The 18,817-nt window shown below is 41.8% G+C and overlaps 1 protein-coding gene across 1 annotated transcript in view; it reads right to left on the bottom strand.

The window, feature by feature from the left end:
* The window catches only part of PREP (prolyl endopeptidase), a 164,898-nt gene that overhangs the window by 67,509 nt on the left and 78,572 nt on the right, over positions 1-18,817 (bottom strand). Inside the window, exons 5-8 of the mRNA XM_015572722.1 lie at positions 16,649-16,782; positions 15,431-15,561; positions 12,035-12,244; positions 6,439-6,560 (exon numbers count right to left, since the gene is read on the bottom strand). Coding sequence (XP_015428208.1) covers positions 6,439-6,560; positions 12,035-12,244; positions 15,431-15,561; positions 16,649-16,782 — 597 coding nt within the window. The remainder of the gene's footprint in view (positions 1-6,438; positions 6,561-12,034; positions 12,245-15,430; positions 15,562-16,648; positions 16,783-18,817) is intronic.

The raw sequence follows: 18,817 nt of genomic DNA, 5'->3' as shown, positions 1-18,817 counted from the left end.
GGTCCTAGTGCTGGGAGGCATATTACCCTTTTACTATATAGGATAGAGCCTGGTGCATGGGTGGGGCTGGCTGGTTTTCCCTGAAGGGTGTCCTGGATCAGGGTGGGGGACCTCCATCACCAAAGCAGGCAAGCCTCATGTTCAGTTTAAGCTGCCTGGCTGCCGGCCGCCATCTTCGCTGGACGTTAATTTGCATATCTCGCTGATTAGCCAAAGGGAAGGGTAGCGGTCGTACGCCAATTACCATGTTTCTCTTTTATTAGATAGGATACTGAAATAAGATGGGTTACCATGACAAAAACATCTTCCATAAGGGCCAGTGCTTTGCTCTTTGCTCCTGAGTATCATCGGGTCCCCGCACAGTAGTGGACACAAAGCAAGGCCTTACTAGGTATTTGGGGAATATGCATGAACTGTCCTGACCATGGAGAAGGCTGCTGAGCAATTACTATTCCAAGTGAAAACCATCCAATGAGTGAGGGGAGGTGAGGCAGAGTTCCCCGAGGAACATCTGCACTTTACTGAGCAAGTATGTTCTGTAGGCGGTGATCGATGTTTCTCTCTCATCGATGTTCCTAACTCTCTATCCCTCTCCCTTCCTCTCTGTAAAATATCAATAAAATATATTTAAAAAAAATTGGATCTGTAGGCGGAGCTGGGTGCACACCAGGCCCAGAAGGTCTTCTGTGCATGAACCTCAGCAGGGGAGAGGAAAGAGTAAGAAAATTAACATTCACGAGTGCCTATGGGGAGGCAAGCATCAGGCAACGCTTTTACGTGTTAATATATGTTAATATATATAAGTGTGAACAAACATGTACATATAAACTCTAAGGGTCACAAGTAAACACATTAAAATGGCTTATAGACATTTAATGAATATTAAGAATTAGGATTACCTCTGTACCGAAAAATTGGTATAACGGAATTAAGTATAATGGAATTAAGTTCACAAAATAAGATTCAGCTAGATCATCAGAGAGAGGCAGGCTATTTTCTCCCTGGTCTTTTCTAAAGGGACTGAACACATTTTCAGAATCTTCATTCTAGAGCACCCTCTGCTGGGAAAGCGCCTCAAAATGCTTGATTTCTTTGTGTGTGTGTGTGTGTGTGTGTGTGTGCGCGCGCACGCCACAATGCTCTACAAATCATTTTAAATAGTTTTTCTTTTCTTTTCTGTCCAAGAGAACCTTCTAAAATGACAATATCTATCTTTCCATAATCACTGCCCTGCAACGAAAGCCTCGCGGTCACTATTAAATAACAACTGAGGCCACTGTTCTTCCAAGCCGAATGCTAGATATCTGTTGTGTGTTACCCCAGGGTCATGAGGGTGCTGCTGGGAGGGCCTGAGAGGCGAGGCTGGTGGGGGGAGGGCAGTGGTGAACACTGCCTGCATTTCCATGGAGAACCCATGGATGTGGCTTCCCCTGGACCAAGAGGCACCGACAAGGTATCTGGCCTCCAGTCACCTGAAAGGTCCCTGCTGAAAAGGGAGGGGGCAGGGGCAGGAGGTGCCCGAGAGGCACAACTCTCAGGGGAGCCCGACTGGGAGCTGAAGCTCAGAGGGACAAATGTAAAAACACAGAAAGGTCCACCAGAGAGTTTATAACCCGCATCAGGGAACAGCAAAGCGCAGAGGTTCCCAGAATTGAGGGAATCTCACTACTGAAGGAGCCTAAGAGCTGGTGGACTGCTGAGCAGCCAGAATCAATCAACAAACAGCTCCCGATGAGCAAAAATCCTGTCCCCCTTCTCTGCCGCCTCCTCCCTGCATGGACACTGAAGACAAGCCAGGGAGAATTCCAGAGGGGAGGGAGGCATGGGGGTCCGGCCATTGCTCAGGATGGCCCCACCTGTAAAACGTCATTTCCAAGTTCCAGTCTCATCACCCCCAGAGTTTCTGCCTGTCCCTTCATCTTCCCTCCCTGCCAGTCCCCAAGCAACCACTGATCCGTCAACATCACTATATACTAGTTTGCATTTTCTAGAGTTTTATATAAATGGAATCTGACACTGTGTACTTTCTCTCCCAGCTTCTTCCACTGAGCATTAATAATTACTTTGAGATTTATCCACATGCTGTTAGGTATGTAAACAGGCCATTCCTTTTTATTGCTGAGTAGTATTCCATTGCAGAGATACACCACAATTTGTTCACTCATGTACCTTTTAGTGGACATCTGGGTTATATCCAGTTTGGTTGCTATGACTACTCATGTCCACATCTTTGTATGGAAAAAACCAAACAGATAAACAAACAAGGGGAAGAATTAAATAGTCCCTATCCCATGTGCTCCTCAAACCTGAGCTGGGGAGAGGGCAGCAGCATGTAAACTGGAGTTGATGTCTGGTTTTACACTGCTAAGGAACTTTAGTCAAAAGTGGTCTGAAGGCCATGGGTTCTGCCAGGTGGAAGGTGGTCGTCCTGGGGAGAGATGGGTCATCAGCATCAATGGGAAGAGTAAGGCTGCCTCCTGACAGTAGCTTAGAGACTTGTCCAAGGTCACAAAGACCTGTCCAATGCAGGAAAGCGGGAGACATCTGTGAAAGGGGAGCCGAGTCATGAGGAGACAGCAACTAGGACACAAAGGGAAGTTCCCGGTGAGCCTGATTGCAACAGCCAAAGGGAGGAGGGCGGCAGCGAGCCCGAGAATCACATACACCCACACGCTCGGCCCCCGCCCGTGAGCGCCCCGCACTGCACCACAACACCGGCACTCCACATCCCAGTGATCTCAAATCCAGCAGCTACGTTCTCACCCCAGAAGCCTGCTGCATGGTCTGTGAGAGGCTGTGATATACCCTCCCATCACAGACTTTCAGAGCTGAAAAGCCCCGAAGGAAACAAGGCTTGCAGGGATGAGGTGACTTGCCAACGGCCACCAGGTAGGATTAGAACAAAATTCTCCTGATTTCTGCTGCAGTACACCACCATCACTTTAACACGGGCTCTCCACTCAGAGATACTGCTAAATGTGTTCATGAAATACCAGGTTCAAAATGATGATCCTAAAAGCAACTGCCTGAAAAATAGAAGCAGCAATTGCAACACACGTATTTGGTGCATAGTTATGTAAAGGACTACTGCTTTTCTCTAGGATGTGGGTCACTAAATTAAGGCTGTTAGGAAACTGTTTGCTTCATTTCCAACCCATGTCCTGATTGCTCATCCGTACATCAATCATGGGTGATGCTGGTCTAGACAGTCAACAGCACACCAGCCTCTTGGATCCCCCTGGCTTTATCACACTCCTTTGCGAGGTATAAGAAACTCCCACATAAATATTTCCTGCCCCCCCCCTTGATTTAGATTTTTCCGACCTAGAACTGGATCATCAATTTAGGAGAGGCCTCAGGCTTCTGAAGGCTTATACCTATAGAACTATAGTGTTCATGTTGAAATGACAGAGAGATCCTCTATGCAGCAAGAAGGTCCTCTCAGCTCAGAATTATCACACACAGCAGGGTGAGGGAGGACGGGGACATTCACCTACATCAACCTGACCTGCCTAAGTCTTACAGACTTTTCTTCGCACTATTCACTGATTAGGGCCCTGATCCACTATCAAGTCCCTCAGGTCCCACTTTGTCCCTGTAGCACTTTTTTAAAAAAAAAAAAACAACTTCTTTTATTATTTCTGTTCAGTAAAGATGCATCTCCTCACTTACTGCCATTCTTTAAACAGTCATTGCTGTAGTTTTGTGTGGCCTCTTCCTCTGAGCAGAGACACAGAGCACATGGGTGTTAAGAAGATACAGAGGCCGGACATACCCAGCAGGCAGTTCCAGCCATGGACTTGCATGGTAACCGCCCTGGCAGGTACCCTATTTTGTCCATGCAATGGGATTGATCACTGCTTCTCAAGGTTGTGGCAAAGACTTCATTAGTCAAGTTCTATAGAGTGAACATCTATTGAATGAATGCTAGAAGGATCACCAAACTACTTAAATCTGGTTTTCTTTTCAGTTGCCTAGCTAGCAGAATGGAATATACAGATGTTAAATGTTTATATGATGTATTGCCCCTGTTATTTTAAAAAACTGCTGCTCATAGCAGCATTATTCGTAACAATGCTGCTGGAACAATTCACATGTCCATCGACGAATGAATGCATCAACAAAACGTGGTGCATACACTGATGAAATATTATCCAACTTTAAAAAGGAGGGAATTCTGACATATGCTATGACATGGACAAGCCTTAATATCATGCTAAGTGACATAGGCAGACACAAAAGGACAAAGACTCTATGACGACATTTATATGAGGCACCTAGAGTAGTCAAATACATGGAGACAGAAAGGAGCAGGTGGTTACCAGGGATCGGAGAAGAGGTGGGTGGGGATTTATTGCTTAATGGGAACAGTTTCAATTTTGCAAGATGAAGAAACTCCTGGAGGTGAATAGTGCTGATGGTTGCACACAGTGTTAACATACCTATTGCCATATTATACATACAATGAATAAACTAGCAAGCTTTATTTCATGTATATTTATCATGACTTCAAAAAGTATTGAACAAAAACTAGTTGCTTCAACCAAGTGCTAACAAAGAGATCTGAGCAACCAGAGTTGCATGTATTCCAGTTAAACTGTTTTCTTTTACACCAATTTGGTAAAATATACTGCTATTCTGGCATTTATTTTTAGTGTTCCTGGTATTGTATCAACCAAATAAACAAATATGTGAGAAATATGGCAATAGTAACTATACAAGCAAAGCATGTAGGGTGGGGAATTAGGTAGAAAAGAAAAATCCTTACAAAAGGGCAGAGTTTCAGGTAATAAAATATAAGTCCTATAGATTCATTTTTAACACAGTGTATTAAAGTCTGGCAAAGTTTTTCTGTAAACCTTTGTGGGCCTTGTGGCCACTACTGAACTCTGGTGTTGGAGGTTGACTGTAGTCACAGTCACTACGTAAACAAAGGGATGTGCTGTTCCAACAAAAATTTATTTACAAAAACTAGCAGCAGGCCAGATTTGGCCTAAGGGCAAAAGTGTGACAAACCTTAGTCTAGAGAAACAAAATAAAGAAATAAAGGGAAAATTTGGAATAAGGTATGTATCAACCCACATGAACTAAATTACCATGGGTTCCTACTCTTTGCCCCAATGAACCAGAACCATGAGCAGAAGTTCAAATTTAAAATGTCCTTTTCTTACCAGATTTTTAATCATCTCTCAGAGAAGAGCTAAATGACTCAATGAGCTAAAATGTTTCTAGTGGATTCCTCATTTTCACTTAAAAATGGAATGATAGTCTACTTATATTAAAACATTCAGAATGTTTTTCTTTTTTTTTAAAATCCTTACCTAAGGATATGTTTATTGATTTTAGAGAAAGAGAGACAGAGAAACGTCAATGTGAAAGAGAAACATCAATCAATTGCCTCCGATATGTGCCCTACAAGGGCATTGAACCCGCAACCTGGGTATGTGCCCTGACCAGAAATCGAACCAAAACCTTTTGGTATACGGGACGATACCCCAACCAACTGAGCCACCTAATCAGACCTGTTTTTCTTTCTTTAAAAAAATATTTCTTAAAAAAAAAAAAATTTCTTAGTCCCCAGAAGTCAACTCGCAACAGTAAATTCTTACTCTAAGCAACTCTAAGCTTTTTCAATTGATTATCAAGATACAGAATAAAATCTAGGCCAGTAACTTCAAATATGTATCACTTCAATAGAGGTTGGTTATTATCAAGATCCCTAAGGAATGTATGAACTATCTATCTATAAGATGGGAAGGTATCGCCCAGCTGGCGTGGCTCAGAGGTTGAGCGCTGATACCATGCACAAGGAGGCCCCGGTTTGATTCCTGGTCAGGGCACATGCTTGGGTTTCAGGCTCAATCCCCAGTAGCGGGTGTGCAGGAAGTAGCTGATCAATGATTCTCTTTCATCACTGATGTTTCTCTCTCTCTCTCTCTCTCTCTCTCTCTCTCTCTCTGAAATCAATAAAAAACACATTAAAAAATAAAACAGGAAGATATCTAAAGAATACATATTTTAGTGTAAAAACAAGTAAACCATCTACACAAAGAGCACAACTGTGTAAAACAGGAAAACACACACTCTCTACATTCTCACTTGCAATATGAAAGGAAAAATGTTTAGAAGGATATTCTCCTCACCTCTAAGGAGGATTCCAAGTTTCACAATGTTCATGTTCCACTTTAGGTTATTCTGTACTTATACATTTTTTACCATAAGCATGAATAACTTTTAGTATTAAGATTTTTATGTTGTTAAAAGGTTTATCATCAACTTCATTATTAAGAATAATTTTGAATGCCAATTTTTTAACAGAAAGAGTAGTCCCTCAAAGGACTTCTACCACTCATAAAGGTCATCACGAAACAAGGATATTTACATATACAATCCATGGAACATGGTCTTTTTGGGTAAAATTTCACAACAGTACAATACCTCAGCTCCACCCATCCATTTGGGCTCATCAGGAAACTCAGCACACAAAATATCTTCTGACTGATCAGTCCCCAAGACATGGTAGCAGAGCTTCTGGTGGAGGTTGCTGGACGTCTCTGTGCCTGGAAGAGTTAACAATGTAGACTGAAACGCAGTGTGCAATTTTAAGAGACTCTATTCCACCCACTCTGTACTATGCTAGAATCCAAGTCACGTATCTGGTTGTAGGACATGAGGTTATTACATAAAAGTTAATTGTTTTTCTATATACCAGCAATGAGCAAACGGAATTTCAAACTAAACACACAATACCACTTACATTAGTACCCCCAAAAGGAATACCTAGGTATAAATCTAACAAAATGTATATGAGATCTAGAGGAGGAAAACTATAAAAACTTTGATGAAAGAAATCAAAGAAGAGCTAAATAAATGGGGAGATACTTCATGTTTGTGGTCAGGAAGACTCAATATTGTCAGTTCTTCTCAACTTGACCTTTAGATTCGATCCAATCCCAGTCAAAATCCCAGCAAGTTATTTTGTGGATATTGACAAACTGATTCTAAAGTTTATGTGGAGAAGCAAAAACAAAACAAAACAAAACAACAGCCAACACAATATTGGAGGACTGACATCTGACTTCAAGACTTACTGTAAGTAATCAAGACATTGGTGCCATTGGCAAAAACAGACAAACAGATCAGTGGAATAGAGTAGACAGCCCAGAAACAGATAATACAGTCAACTGATCTTTGCTAAAAGAGCAATAGTTATACAATAGAGAAAAGATAATTTTTTTCAACAAACAGTGGATATCCACATGTAAAACAATCTACACACAGACCGGACACACTTCACAAACATGGACTCAAAATGGACCTCAGCCCTAACTCTACATGCAAAACTATAAATATCCTAGAAAACAACATAGGAGAAACCTAGGTGACCGTGGGTTCCGTGGTGACTTTTTGGATACAACACCAAAGGCACAATTCATGAAAGAAAGAACTGAGAAGCTGAACTTCATTAAAATTAGAGCCATCTGCTCTGTGAAAGATACTGTCAAGGAAATGAAAAGACAAGCCACAAAGTGGGAGAAAATATTTGCAAAAAACATATCTGATAAAGGACTGTCATCCCAAATACACAGAGAATTACTAAAACTCAACAATGAGGGGAAAAACCACCTAATTAAAAAAATGGGCCAAAGACCTTAACAGACAGTAAGAGATGGCAAATAAGCATATGCAAAGATGTTCCACATCATAGGTCATCAAGAAAACGCAAATAAAACCGAGATATCATTATCAGAATGGCCACAATCCAGAGCATGGATGACACCAAATGCTGATGAGGATGTGGAGCAATAGGAACTCTCATTCATTGCTGGTGGGAATGCAAAATGGCACAGCCACTTTGCAAGACAGTTCGGCAGTTTCTTCCAAACCTAAACATACTTCTACCACATGATGCAATAATCACACTCCTTGGTATTTACCCAAAGGAGCTGAAAACTTATTTATGTTGATGCAAAAACCTGCACATAAATGTTTATAACTGCTTCATTCATAATTGCCAAAACTTGGAAGCAACCAAGATGTTTTAGGTGAGTGCGTAAATAAACCGTGCTACATCTACACAATAGAATATTATTAAGCACTAAAAAGAAATAAACTATCAAGCCATGAAAAGACATGGAGCAATTTTAAATGCATATGACTAAGTGAAAGAAGACAATCTGAAAAGGGTAGATAGTCGATGTCAACTAAAGGCATTCTGGAAAAGGCAAAACTACAGAGATGGTAAGATCAGTGGTTGCCAGGGGTTAGGAGGGAGGGAGGGAGGATGAAGAGGTGGAACAGAGGATTATCAGGCGAGTGAAACTACCCTGGTATAATACCACAATGGTGGAGACATATCGTTACACATTTGTGTGAACCCCTGGAATGTACACCAGAACCTGAAGTCTAATGTAAATGATTGCTCTGGGGTGATTATGATGTGTCCATGTAGGCTCATCAACTGTACCACTGTGGTGGAGATGCTGATAATGGGGGAGGCTATGCATGTGTGGGGGCGGGGGATGTATGGGAAATCTCTGTACTTCGTGCTCAATTTTGCTGTGAACCTAAAACGGCTCTAAAAGCGAACTGTTAAAAAAAAAAAGAAGTTAAGAATCAGTTGAGTATCATCTGGAAGTAATTCACAACATATCTGCTGATTTTTTGAGGCTGTTTTAAGATTGAACTATTTTTATTTTATTCTGAAAACGTACCAAGCTTTCAGAACAATGAAGAAAAAGATAATACCACGACACACAGTGCAATATTCAGATCTTATGTCATAGAAATGTACACTTGAAAGCTCTATGATCCTATTACCCAATGTCACCCCAGCAAATTTAATGAAAAAAAAAAACACCACCACCTTAGAGCACTTGGTGACTTTCCCAGGGCTTTCTGGGAACACTGGTAAGAAGTGCGCCATCAGAACCACTCAGCTTCTCTGCACGGGCTCCAGCACTCACCCTAAGTGGCTGCTGAGGTTCTCTGGACAAGAGGCCAGCAACTGACAGCTGGGAGGGACTGGCTTTCTTAGTTCAATCGCAATTACTATGGTTGCCACTGAAAGTGGAGGGTAACTGAAAAATTTCATGTTTTTCACAAGTTAACTTCCTAACATTGTTCTCTAACAAGAAATGGCCAGTTATATGCTTTTTTGATCTCCCAGAACTTGGAAATAGTCAACAATTTCTAACCCACTGGCACTCTCAATACAGACACAGAGGTCTTTCTTTAGCCAACACTCTTGATTTAAAAACCTCTTAGCTACTCTTGTAGATCCCTGGTGAATTCAGAGAAAGGTAATGAGTAGTATAATCAAAGGCAGCAGACGGTAAACATAGCCAAAAGAAATGAAAAGTGTTACAGCCTTATTCCCAGTTCAACTGGGAGGGGGAGGCGGGAGACAGAAAGGAGAGTATAACTAAAGGTCCCGGGCCCGCAGTGCGCATGTGTGGAATGTCTGAGGGACAATGAATCGGCCACCTATTTAAAAAGTTTGAGGACCTCTGTGATAAGGGGACAACATGTGCGGTAGAAAGCACTTGCCAGGCCCAGGCTCTGAAAAAGGTACCTGAGACTCTGCATCCCAGCTCCACATCTCTAACAAAGGGACCGTAAAACCCACCCGTCAAGACCAGCCAAGAAACATGAGAACGCTATACCTCCAGTGGAATATGGAGTGGCATAAAGACGCTGATGCTGACAGCCTGTACCAGCAAGGTATAAGGTACAGGACCCTTCCTGTCTGGGAAGATGAGGAGTGAAGGGAGAAAGAAAGAGGGACCACTGAACCGAACAGGATCTTTGTGAAACTGAAGAGGAGAAGAATAGGTGTGTATGGGAAGTTAACAAGAAGAAAAGTGTCAAGACAAATGCAGCCAACAGGGGACTGTAACTTCTGACCCGGGGAAAAGATCAATGATGATTACAGCAGAAAAATTTTATAATCACTCAACATCATTAAATCAGTTGGTTTTATGAAAAAAATCCATCTTCTCCATGAACCCCTGGGACACAGAACAATGAAGTTGTTTAATAGGGGATGGTAAACAGAATGCAGGGAAGTGACAGTATGACAGTAGCCATCCCAGGCATCTAAGAAGTTGTGCCTTTCAGCTCCCCCTCTTGGAATCTTGCTGAGCTGCCATGCACGATTAGCCTGCTAGAGGATGAGAGACCACATGGAGCAGAGCCGAGGCCCCAGACATGTAAAAGAGTCAAGCCAACTGACCTGCAGCTGACCACAGACAGACACATGATGAACTCAGCTAAGCCCAGAAGAACTGCCTGGACAGCCCATAGACTCAAGCAAAATAAATGGTCATTATTCTAAACCATTGAGGTTCGGGGTGATCTCTTATACAACAAAGTTACACGGTACAACGTTCTTTGAGGAATCCTGGCTCTAGACCAAGCATGTCAAACTCAAAGGCTAACATGGGCCAAATAAACACGGTTTAAGTTTATGTGGGCCGCAAAAAAAAAAAACCTTCCATTTTCATTGAAACGTAGGTTTATTTCGATAGAAATGCTGAACACAAAGGGCTGAAATAAATGAGTAATCATTAACATAAAGTAATACAACATTTTAATAAAAATTAATATTTTTTTTGAACAATAGAGACATGCTGAATACAAAGGGCTGAAATAAATGAGTAACCATTAACAAAATCATAGAACATTTTAATAAAAATTAATATTTTTTCTTGAACATTAACTTACCAGGCACTGAATAACTGCACAAATTAATAAGCGTAACACAAATAAACCTATTTTTCTTGTTCTTCGAAAGCAAAATATCTCCTGTTGTGCACACCAAACAAGTCAGTCCAAGACTAATGACGTGGCCATCGGTTGCTAAAATATTTGCTGCTAGTATCAGTGGAGAGAAATGGTGCGCCTGCACGTATAGCACGTAAGGGAAATGAATGCAACACGATTATAGTAATCAGTCATTAGCGAACGTTGTAGTCCATTATTAATAACTAGAGGCCCTGTGCACGAATTCGTGCATGAGTGGGATCCCTCAGTCTGGCCAGCCATTGGGGCTGATCAGCCAGGGGGAGGGGCTGCGGGAGTTTGGCCACCCTGATGGGGGTCATCAGGCCAGCCGGCTGGGGCAGGGGCCAGGGTTGTGGGAGGTTGGCCAACTGGCTGTGGGGAGGGGCCATGAGAGGTTGGCTGTGGGAGCACACTGACCACCAGGGGACAGCTCCTGTGTTGAGCGCCTGCCCCCTGGTGGTCAGTGCGTGTCATAGCGACCAGTTGACTGGTCGTTTGGTCGCTTAGGCTTTTATATAAATACACACACATACATATATATACACTAGAGGCCTGGTGCATGAATTCATGCACATTGAAAGGAAATTAATTAGAAGAATGATACATGTGGTAATTATGTTACTACAAAAAATTACGTCAATAGTATATATAATATAGCATTATAAAATTAAAACATGCGTGCGACTGGTACCAGCGAGAACTTTATATGTATCACACATGTGCGAGTCAACGTTTATTTTTAAATTGCCATTGCGCATCATATGTACTGGACGATTGGACGGTTGATGAATAAATAGCAATGTGGCTCACGTTGAATGTCAACTAAAACAACTAAATTCACAATCGACAATGACAGATCGAAACACACATGGGATTGGTGCCAGTGAGAGCTTTACATGAATCACACAAGGGCGAGTCGATGTTTATTTTTAAATTGCCAGTGCGCATGATATGTACACGCTGGTCAGTCAGTGGGTCGGACAGACAGTCGGTCACTTAGCCTTTTATATATATAGATAGATAATGTATAACAGGATATTGTAAAAATTAAATTACGGAACTTTTATTAAAACATTTCTTACATACTGTTATATTGGCTGGGCCCCAAAAATATTCGCTGTGGGCCACAAGTTAGACATGCTTGCTCGAGTCTAGACCAAACTGTTAGGGATTAGTTTTTCTTTTGAAGTTATGGGAGTCACACTTCTATTTCATAAAAAAAGGTGCTTTCACCTAAGTCTTAACATACCATCACTTTTTCCATCTTGCTGGGGGTAAGAGTTGTAGAACATTCCCTTCCCATCATGGGTCCAGGCCATACAGCTGAACTTGACTCTTTCGAGCACATCTGGAAGCTCTTTAGCACCATCGACTTTCATAAACTTGATTGTCACCCAGTCGGAGCCACTGGCACTCAGACCATAGGCAAAATATTCACCGTCTTCACTGAATGCATAGCCTATGGAACATAGGAGAAATCAAACAGTGATGGGGACACAGTGCCTGGCCCTGCTCACTGCCCTGCGCTGCCCCACAACACTATCTGTCGTACACGGAGGCAGACTGTGGTAGTGAGGAACTCTGAGGGCCAAGCTCATGTCTTACAGGCATTTGCCTTATGACCTTAAGCAAGTCTTCATTTCTTCATCTCTAACATGAAGTGTTGGATTCTATGCCCACTAAGATGCTTCCATTTTTTAATTTCTATCAGTTAAAAGCAGAGCTCATCTTGGATTTTCAGCACATTTTATTTACACTCTAAAGCAGCGGTTCTCAACCTGTGGGTCGCGACCCCTTTGGCGGTCGAACGACCCTTTCACAGGGGTCGCCTAAGACCATCTGGCATATCAGATATTTACATTACACTCATAACAGTAGCAACATTACAGTTATAAAGTAGCAACGAAAATAATTTTATGGTTGGGTCACAACATGAGGAACTGTATTTAAAGGGCCAGAAGGTTGAGAACCACTGCAAAGGGAACAAGTAAGGAGCAAGGAAACTGCCTTTGGAGTAATGATTGAATTAGGACACACACCATGAAACAGAACTAAACTGGAGTCATTGGGTAATTTTGGGGATGGATTCCAAACTATCTGAGTTCATTCTTTACAACCCCGTTTTCTGAGCATTACTGGCACTCAAGGATTATCGCCCAGACCATCCGAACACCACCAGCCCAGGCAAATAAGGCCTGAGGGTTTGCAATGAAGGATCTCACGCGGTCCACATACCAAGTGACCGTGGAAGAGGAAAAAAAGCAACACCATCTATGGACTACTCTACTGTCCAATTCTTTAGGGACAAGAGAGATAGATCATTGTTATCACCATGGAATGTTTCCTGACAAATATAGCAGCTTTCATCATTGTGAATTATCATTATGGTACAGCATTTGGTACCAGACACCAACACCAGAAATTTCCTCTTAGGATGTTTGCTGAACTTTACCTGGGGAGGGGAGGTGGGGAGGGGAGGGCTTGTGGAAATTATTCTAAGAAACCCAACTATTTTCAGAGGCTTTCTATTATTTTTACATGAGACCTCTATTAATGGGAAATATGTCTAAAACTTCAAAAAGCCTACTTATTAATCACTTACAATTCCTATAAAATATCCAGGCTCATAAGTATGTAATTGCAGAAAAGAATCTAGAAGATGATGGGGAGAAAATATTCACTTTCCACTCTATATAACATTGTAGTGTTTGAATTAGCTTTATAGAATTAGAAACTTTCAGAAAAATTCCAAATAAAAATGTTGATTTCAAATTATATTCATTTTATCTTTGTTAATCCACACCCAACATAGCTTTTCCATTGATTTCTACAGAGAGTGGAGGAGAGGGGAGAGACAGAGAGAAACATCGATGTGAGAGAGGCACATCAATTGTTGCCTCCCACACGAGCCTGCCACTGAGGTGCATGCCCTTGACCAAAACTGAACCCATAAACCTTCAGTCAGCAGGCTGACACTTTATCCACAGAGCCAAACCAGCAGGGTTCAAATATGTATTTTAAAAATATATATACTAGCTGTAGCTGGTTTGGCTCAGTGGATAGAGCGTCTACCTGCATAGTGAAGGGTCCTGGGTTCAATTCTGGTCAAGGGCACATGCCCAGGTTGCAGGCTTGATCCCCCGGGGGGGTGGGGGGGGAGGCGGGTGCAGGAGACAGATGATCAATGATTCTCATCTTTGATGTTTCTCTCTCTCTCTCCCTCTCCCTTCCTCTCTGAAATCAATAAAAATACACTTTTTAAAAAATGTATATACGATCAAAAGAATCTGATTGTTTACCTCCCATACTGTAATTTCCCTATAATACCACTGTCAAACACCCAATCCAGGTCCCATGTTGAATTTTCCTTTTCATCCATCCGGACATCAGGATGGCAACAATCCCATAAAAAAGTTACTAGGATGAATTATCAAAGTGAGAAGTAAGACTCTGTTATAATGAAGTCTTTCTGGATGAGTTGCAAGATAGACCTTTGCTAAAACTAAATGAATCCTACACAGGGTACATTATTGCACAGAACAAGTATATTAATAAGTTCATTTAACTCCAAGTTCCAATTCATGGAAGAATACGCTTATTAAACTGGCTGGCATCTTATTACTTTCAATACCAGTTAGTAAAGAATCATCATTTACATCCACAGCCCATTTGGAGAGAGGGAACCACTAAATGACTGAATGCCTTTATTTTTATTGTAAGGGCAATTTTGGTCAAGGGCATTTTTATTTTTATTCTAAGGGTCCTTGCACAGATCTGTTTAATTCCCACCTAACTGATTATAGGACTTCAGTGTTCCAACTGCTCAATTCTGTAGGACTGAACCTACACCTGTGCTTTCTTTAATAAAACAGAAGATGAGCCAACTGCACTAAAAACATCTTTAATGCTACCAAGATGTGGTTCTCAGAGGATACAGTTATTAAACCACAGAACCACAAACTTCCTGACCCTAGGACTAGTGTTTATGGCACAAACCGGGGGTAATCGTTATGGCCTGTGGAGGAGGTTATCTTCGGGACAGGATTATTTAGGAGACATATAGCAACTGTAGGCTAAACTTACTCAGTTTTTAAACTTGCATCTTTAGAGGTCAGGGTACCAAGTTGTCCAATTTTTACAAGCTTGTATGTTTTTACTTTTAATTCTAACATACTGACAATTATCTAAATTTTAAAACTCTTAATCAGTTCCCCCCCACCACCCCCCACCCCCCACAAGGAAAGGGATCTCGCAAATAGTCCTTCCTATTTTATATTTATAGTTGAAACATTCTTTGTATAGCTTAAATTTCTTATACAAGAGGATTGTGTTTCTAATCACAGATAGTTCTCGGGGATATTATGGGAAATGATGAAGATACTTCAGGGTCTCAGAAGCCCTAGGCGCTAATTTGAGGCCAGTGACAAGTATTCTCCAGATCTGCTTCATGCCATCAGAAGGACACGTGATTACTCACGTGTTCTAAACATACTGTGCAAAAATAGCTCTCCTGACATTGCGTGTGCATCTGTTCTGCAACAGGGTCCACGCTCTGTCTGGTATTTCCGAGGTGAGGTGACTCGTCCAACACAGAGCTTAGCATGGGGGCCTGGGACTCCCGGGGGCCTGGCTGTGGAGCACTCACCTCGAAGCGCCACGGTGCCATCATCGGAGAGTACGTTGGGGTCTAGGAACACTCTGGCTTCACCTTCTAAGGAATCCTGTACATATAATACTCGCTGGTTCTGCAAACCTGTATTGTAAAAATAGAAATACCTGCGGGACAGAGACAGTCTTTATTTAGCTGTGGAGTTTTCTACTTGCGGAGTAAAACCAAATGCATATAAGCAACACACACACACACACACACACACACACACACACACACACACACACACAGGTACAGCAGCAAACGGGACATGGGGACTAGGTTATAGGTCCCACCATCTCCCCATACCTAGAGTTTACCTGAACTGCTTTAAATATTCAAATCCTGCACCTTAACTAAACATAGACAAAGACTTTTATTTGCTAAATAAAAGGCAGCTGGGTAGGGGTCGGCAAACCTTTTCTGTAACGGGCAAGACTGAAAACATTTCAGGTTTTGTGGCCACACATTTCCGCTGCTACTACACAACTGTGAGTTTGTACGGAAGCAGCCACGGACAATATATACATGAATGGACATGGCTGCGTGCCATTTAAACCTCATTTATAAAAGCAGGTGGTGGGCAGGGCTTGGCATGCAGATCCACTTTGCTGATCCTTGGGGGAAAAGGGGTTACTAAATTATTGATGATACTTTCAATGAGGCTTAAAAACCTAACTAGAGAATATGTTTGAGTGAGTGTAAGAAAACAAGGGAAGCAAATTATTAGGTTCTACTTCCTGGACAATTTTCATTTTTGCATAGAAGAAATGCATATAACAAAATCTTTTCAAGTAGTATAAACCAAAGATAATTAAATTTTAGAGGCAAACAAATCTCCATTGTTATTTATGAATCATGCAATCTCACCAATTACTAGCCATAAGAAAACAATAGTTTTTTACACTCTAGATTTCGTCGTAGGACATATCTATATTAAATTTCTTTGTTTTTCTTTTTTTGTGTGTGATTACGTTTGTTGTTTTTTTTAAATTTATTTTTAATTATAGGGACATCTACTAAATTTCTTAATCCTTACTTTAAGAATCTGGACAATAGACCAAAAGATATTCTCATACTTAAGCATAGCAATGAATCCATTTTATAATGAATTAATTTGATAAACTGGTAAGTTATTCAGAATTTGTTTTAACATTTAAGAACGCATTCAATTAGAAAAGTGAAATAAAATTAAGTGAAAGCAATGTCACGTACCGCTTTCCTTTCTTGAAGTGGCAACTATACTTGGGATAGTCATACAGCTCAGTCATCCTCTCCTTGTATAAGCCTCGGATGGGGCACTGCTCAAGGAACGGCACAGTGATCTTGTTCTGGGCCTCCACAAAAGCCTGCAGAAAAAGGTAAATGGCCCGAGAAAGTCAGATATAAAATTTACCATGAGACATGTTATACTTTAACGTGTATCAGAGAGATGCAGCAATTCCACTTCTGGGACTAGATCCAAAGATGTTGAAGAGATATTACCTACAAGAGCCAAGATATAGAAATGACCTACGTGTCCACTGATGGATCGAATGGATAAAGAAAATGTGATATATACGTGTGTGCAGGGGAATATTACTCAGCCACAAAAGGGAGGAAATTCTGCCATTTGTGACAACATGGATAGACCTTGAGTGCATTATGCTAAGTGAAATGAGTCAGCAGAGAAAGACAAACACTGTATGGTCTCACTTATATGTGAAACCTAAAAAAAAAACCCCACACAAACATTCATAGAAAAGAGATCAGATTTGTGGTCCCCAAAGGCAGGGAGGTGAGGAGGGAGGAGGAAAGAGGGAATTGGATAAATGTGGACAAAGGTACAAACTTCTGTTATAAAATAAGAAGTATCAAGGATGCAATGTCCAATATGATGACTATAGTTAACACTGCTGTATGGCATATATAAAAAAGTTAAGAGTTAATCCTGAGTTCTCATCACATATTTTTTTCTTTGTATCAATATCAGATGATAGATGTTAACAAAATTTAATATGGTAATCATTTCACAATATATGTATAAGTCAAGTCATTATGCTGAATACCTTAATCTTACACAGAACTGGAGGAGGGGGTAGACTAAAAAAATGCAACAGTGGAAGCATATTTTCCCTCCATAAATAACGAATATTTACAAGGCACAAACTTCGTACCAGGCAAGTATTAACTCATTTGGAACTCACAATCGAAGTTCTTGAATTAGCCCACCTCTGTGGATAGGGAAACTGAGTCTCAGAGGGGTTAAAAAGCTGCCGGCATCATGCAGTGAGGCAATGGCAGAGCTGGCTCCTGCAAATCCATGCTCTTAACAAGCACACTCGGATCACACACGGCCAGGAAACCACACTCACACTGTGCTGAGGCTCTGGCTGCTTCGTCAGCAGCTGGGGTCCCACACATCAGAGTTAAAGATACAAGGTTAGAGACACCTAGGCGCTATTTTTATCAATTTTGTTTTTGACTTACTATCTTTCTAAGACCTACTACCTTGTCAACTTCACTAATATTTTTTAAAATTGGAAAATGAGTGGCATTGAATAAGAGTATCTATAATACATGGTTTATATGAGAGGCAAGCGATGGCCTGCAGGAAGGCAGGGGACCCTGCCAGAGTAGTTTTTTGCAACAACAGACCAGTTGTAGCCAAGCATACCCTGTTGATAATGAAGCAGTCAGAAAGTAGCTTTTGATTTTTGTTACAAAATGGATACACGGTGGCAAAGCCACTCAAGAGGCAGCATTTTGGAGATGACTAAGCACCTGCAGGAGCACTACCCGATTTCATGGGGGAAGGAAAGCCATGCCTACCTGGCAGACATGGTGGAGGTAGGTGGCCAGTCGCTGATCAAGGTCATGCAGGGAGTTAGCAATAGCTCTGAATTACTTTATTCCAGACATTGTGACTGAAGCTGAACAGTGACCGGAGCTGACTCCATGTCTGATGTGGGATGTGGAGACGAAGCAGGCCCACCCAGGAGAGAAGGGGGGCAGCCTGGGCCTCCTCTGACTTTCTCCCACTTGGGCTGGCAGGACAGGCACCTTGGGGTGCTGGACCACCAATGAGGATTTAGTAAGAACCTAGGGTGCCTCAGCACTAATCCGGGATTGTGAAAGGAGGGGGGACAAGTTTAAGACCAGCTCTCGTGAGAGCAGAAGCCACATGGAATGGCTGATATCTAAGAGGGGCAGGAATGGCCATTACAGTGGGAGTGAGATGGGGAAAATGGGCACAGCGCACGGTAATGTGTAGTTTTGATAGCTATTTCCCAGAAGGGCCTGACCCTGCCCTCTGAGGAGGGCGCCACAAACTTCATTTCTCGTCCTCTGGTTTGTGTGTGGATGAGGCTGCATCCAGGCCTTCTCCTGGCTGCAGGGCAGCCT

Source organism: Myotis davidii, unplaced genomic scaffold (assembly GCF_000327345.1).
Source record: "Myotis davidii unplaced genomic scaffold, ASM32734v1 scaffold68, whole genome shotgun sequence".
NCBI lineage: Eukaryota > Metazoa > Chordata > Mammalia > Chiroptera > Vespertilionidae > Myotis > Myotis davidii.
This window is presented reverse-complemented; position numbering and strand designations above follow the sequence as displayed.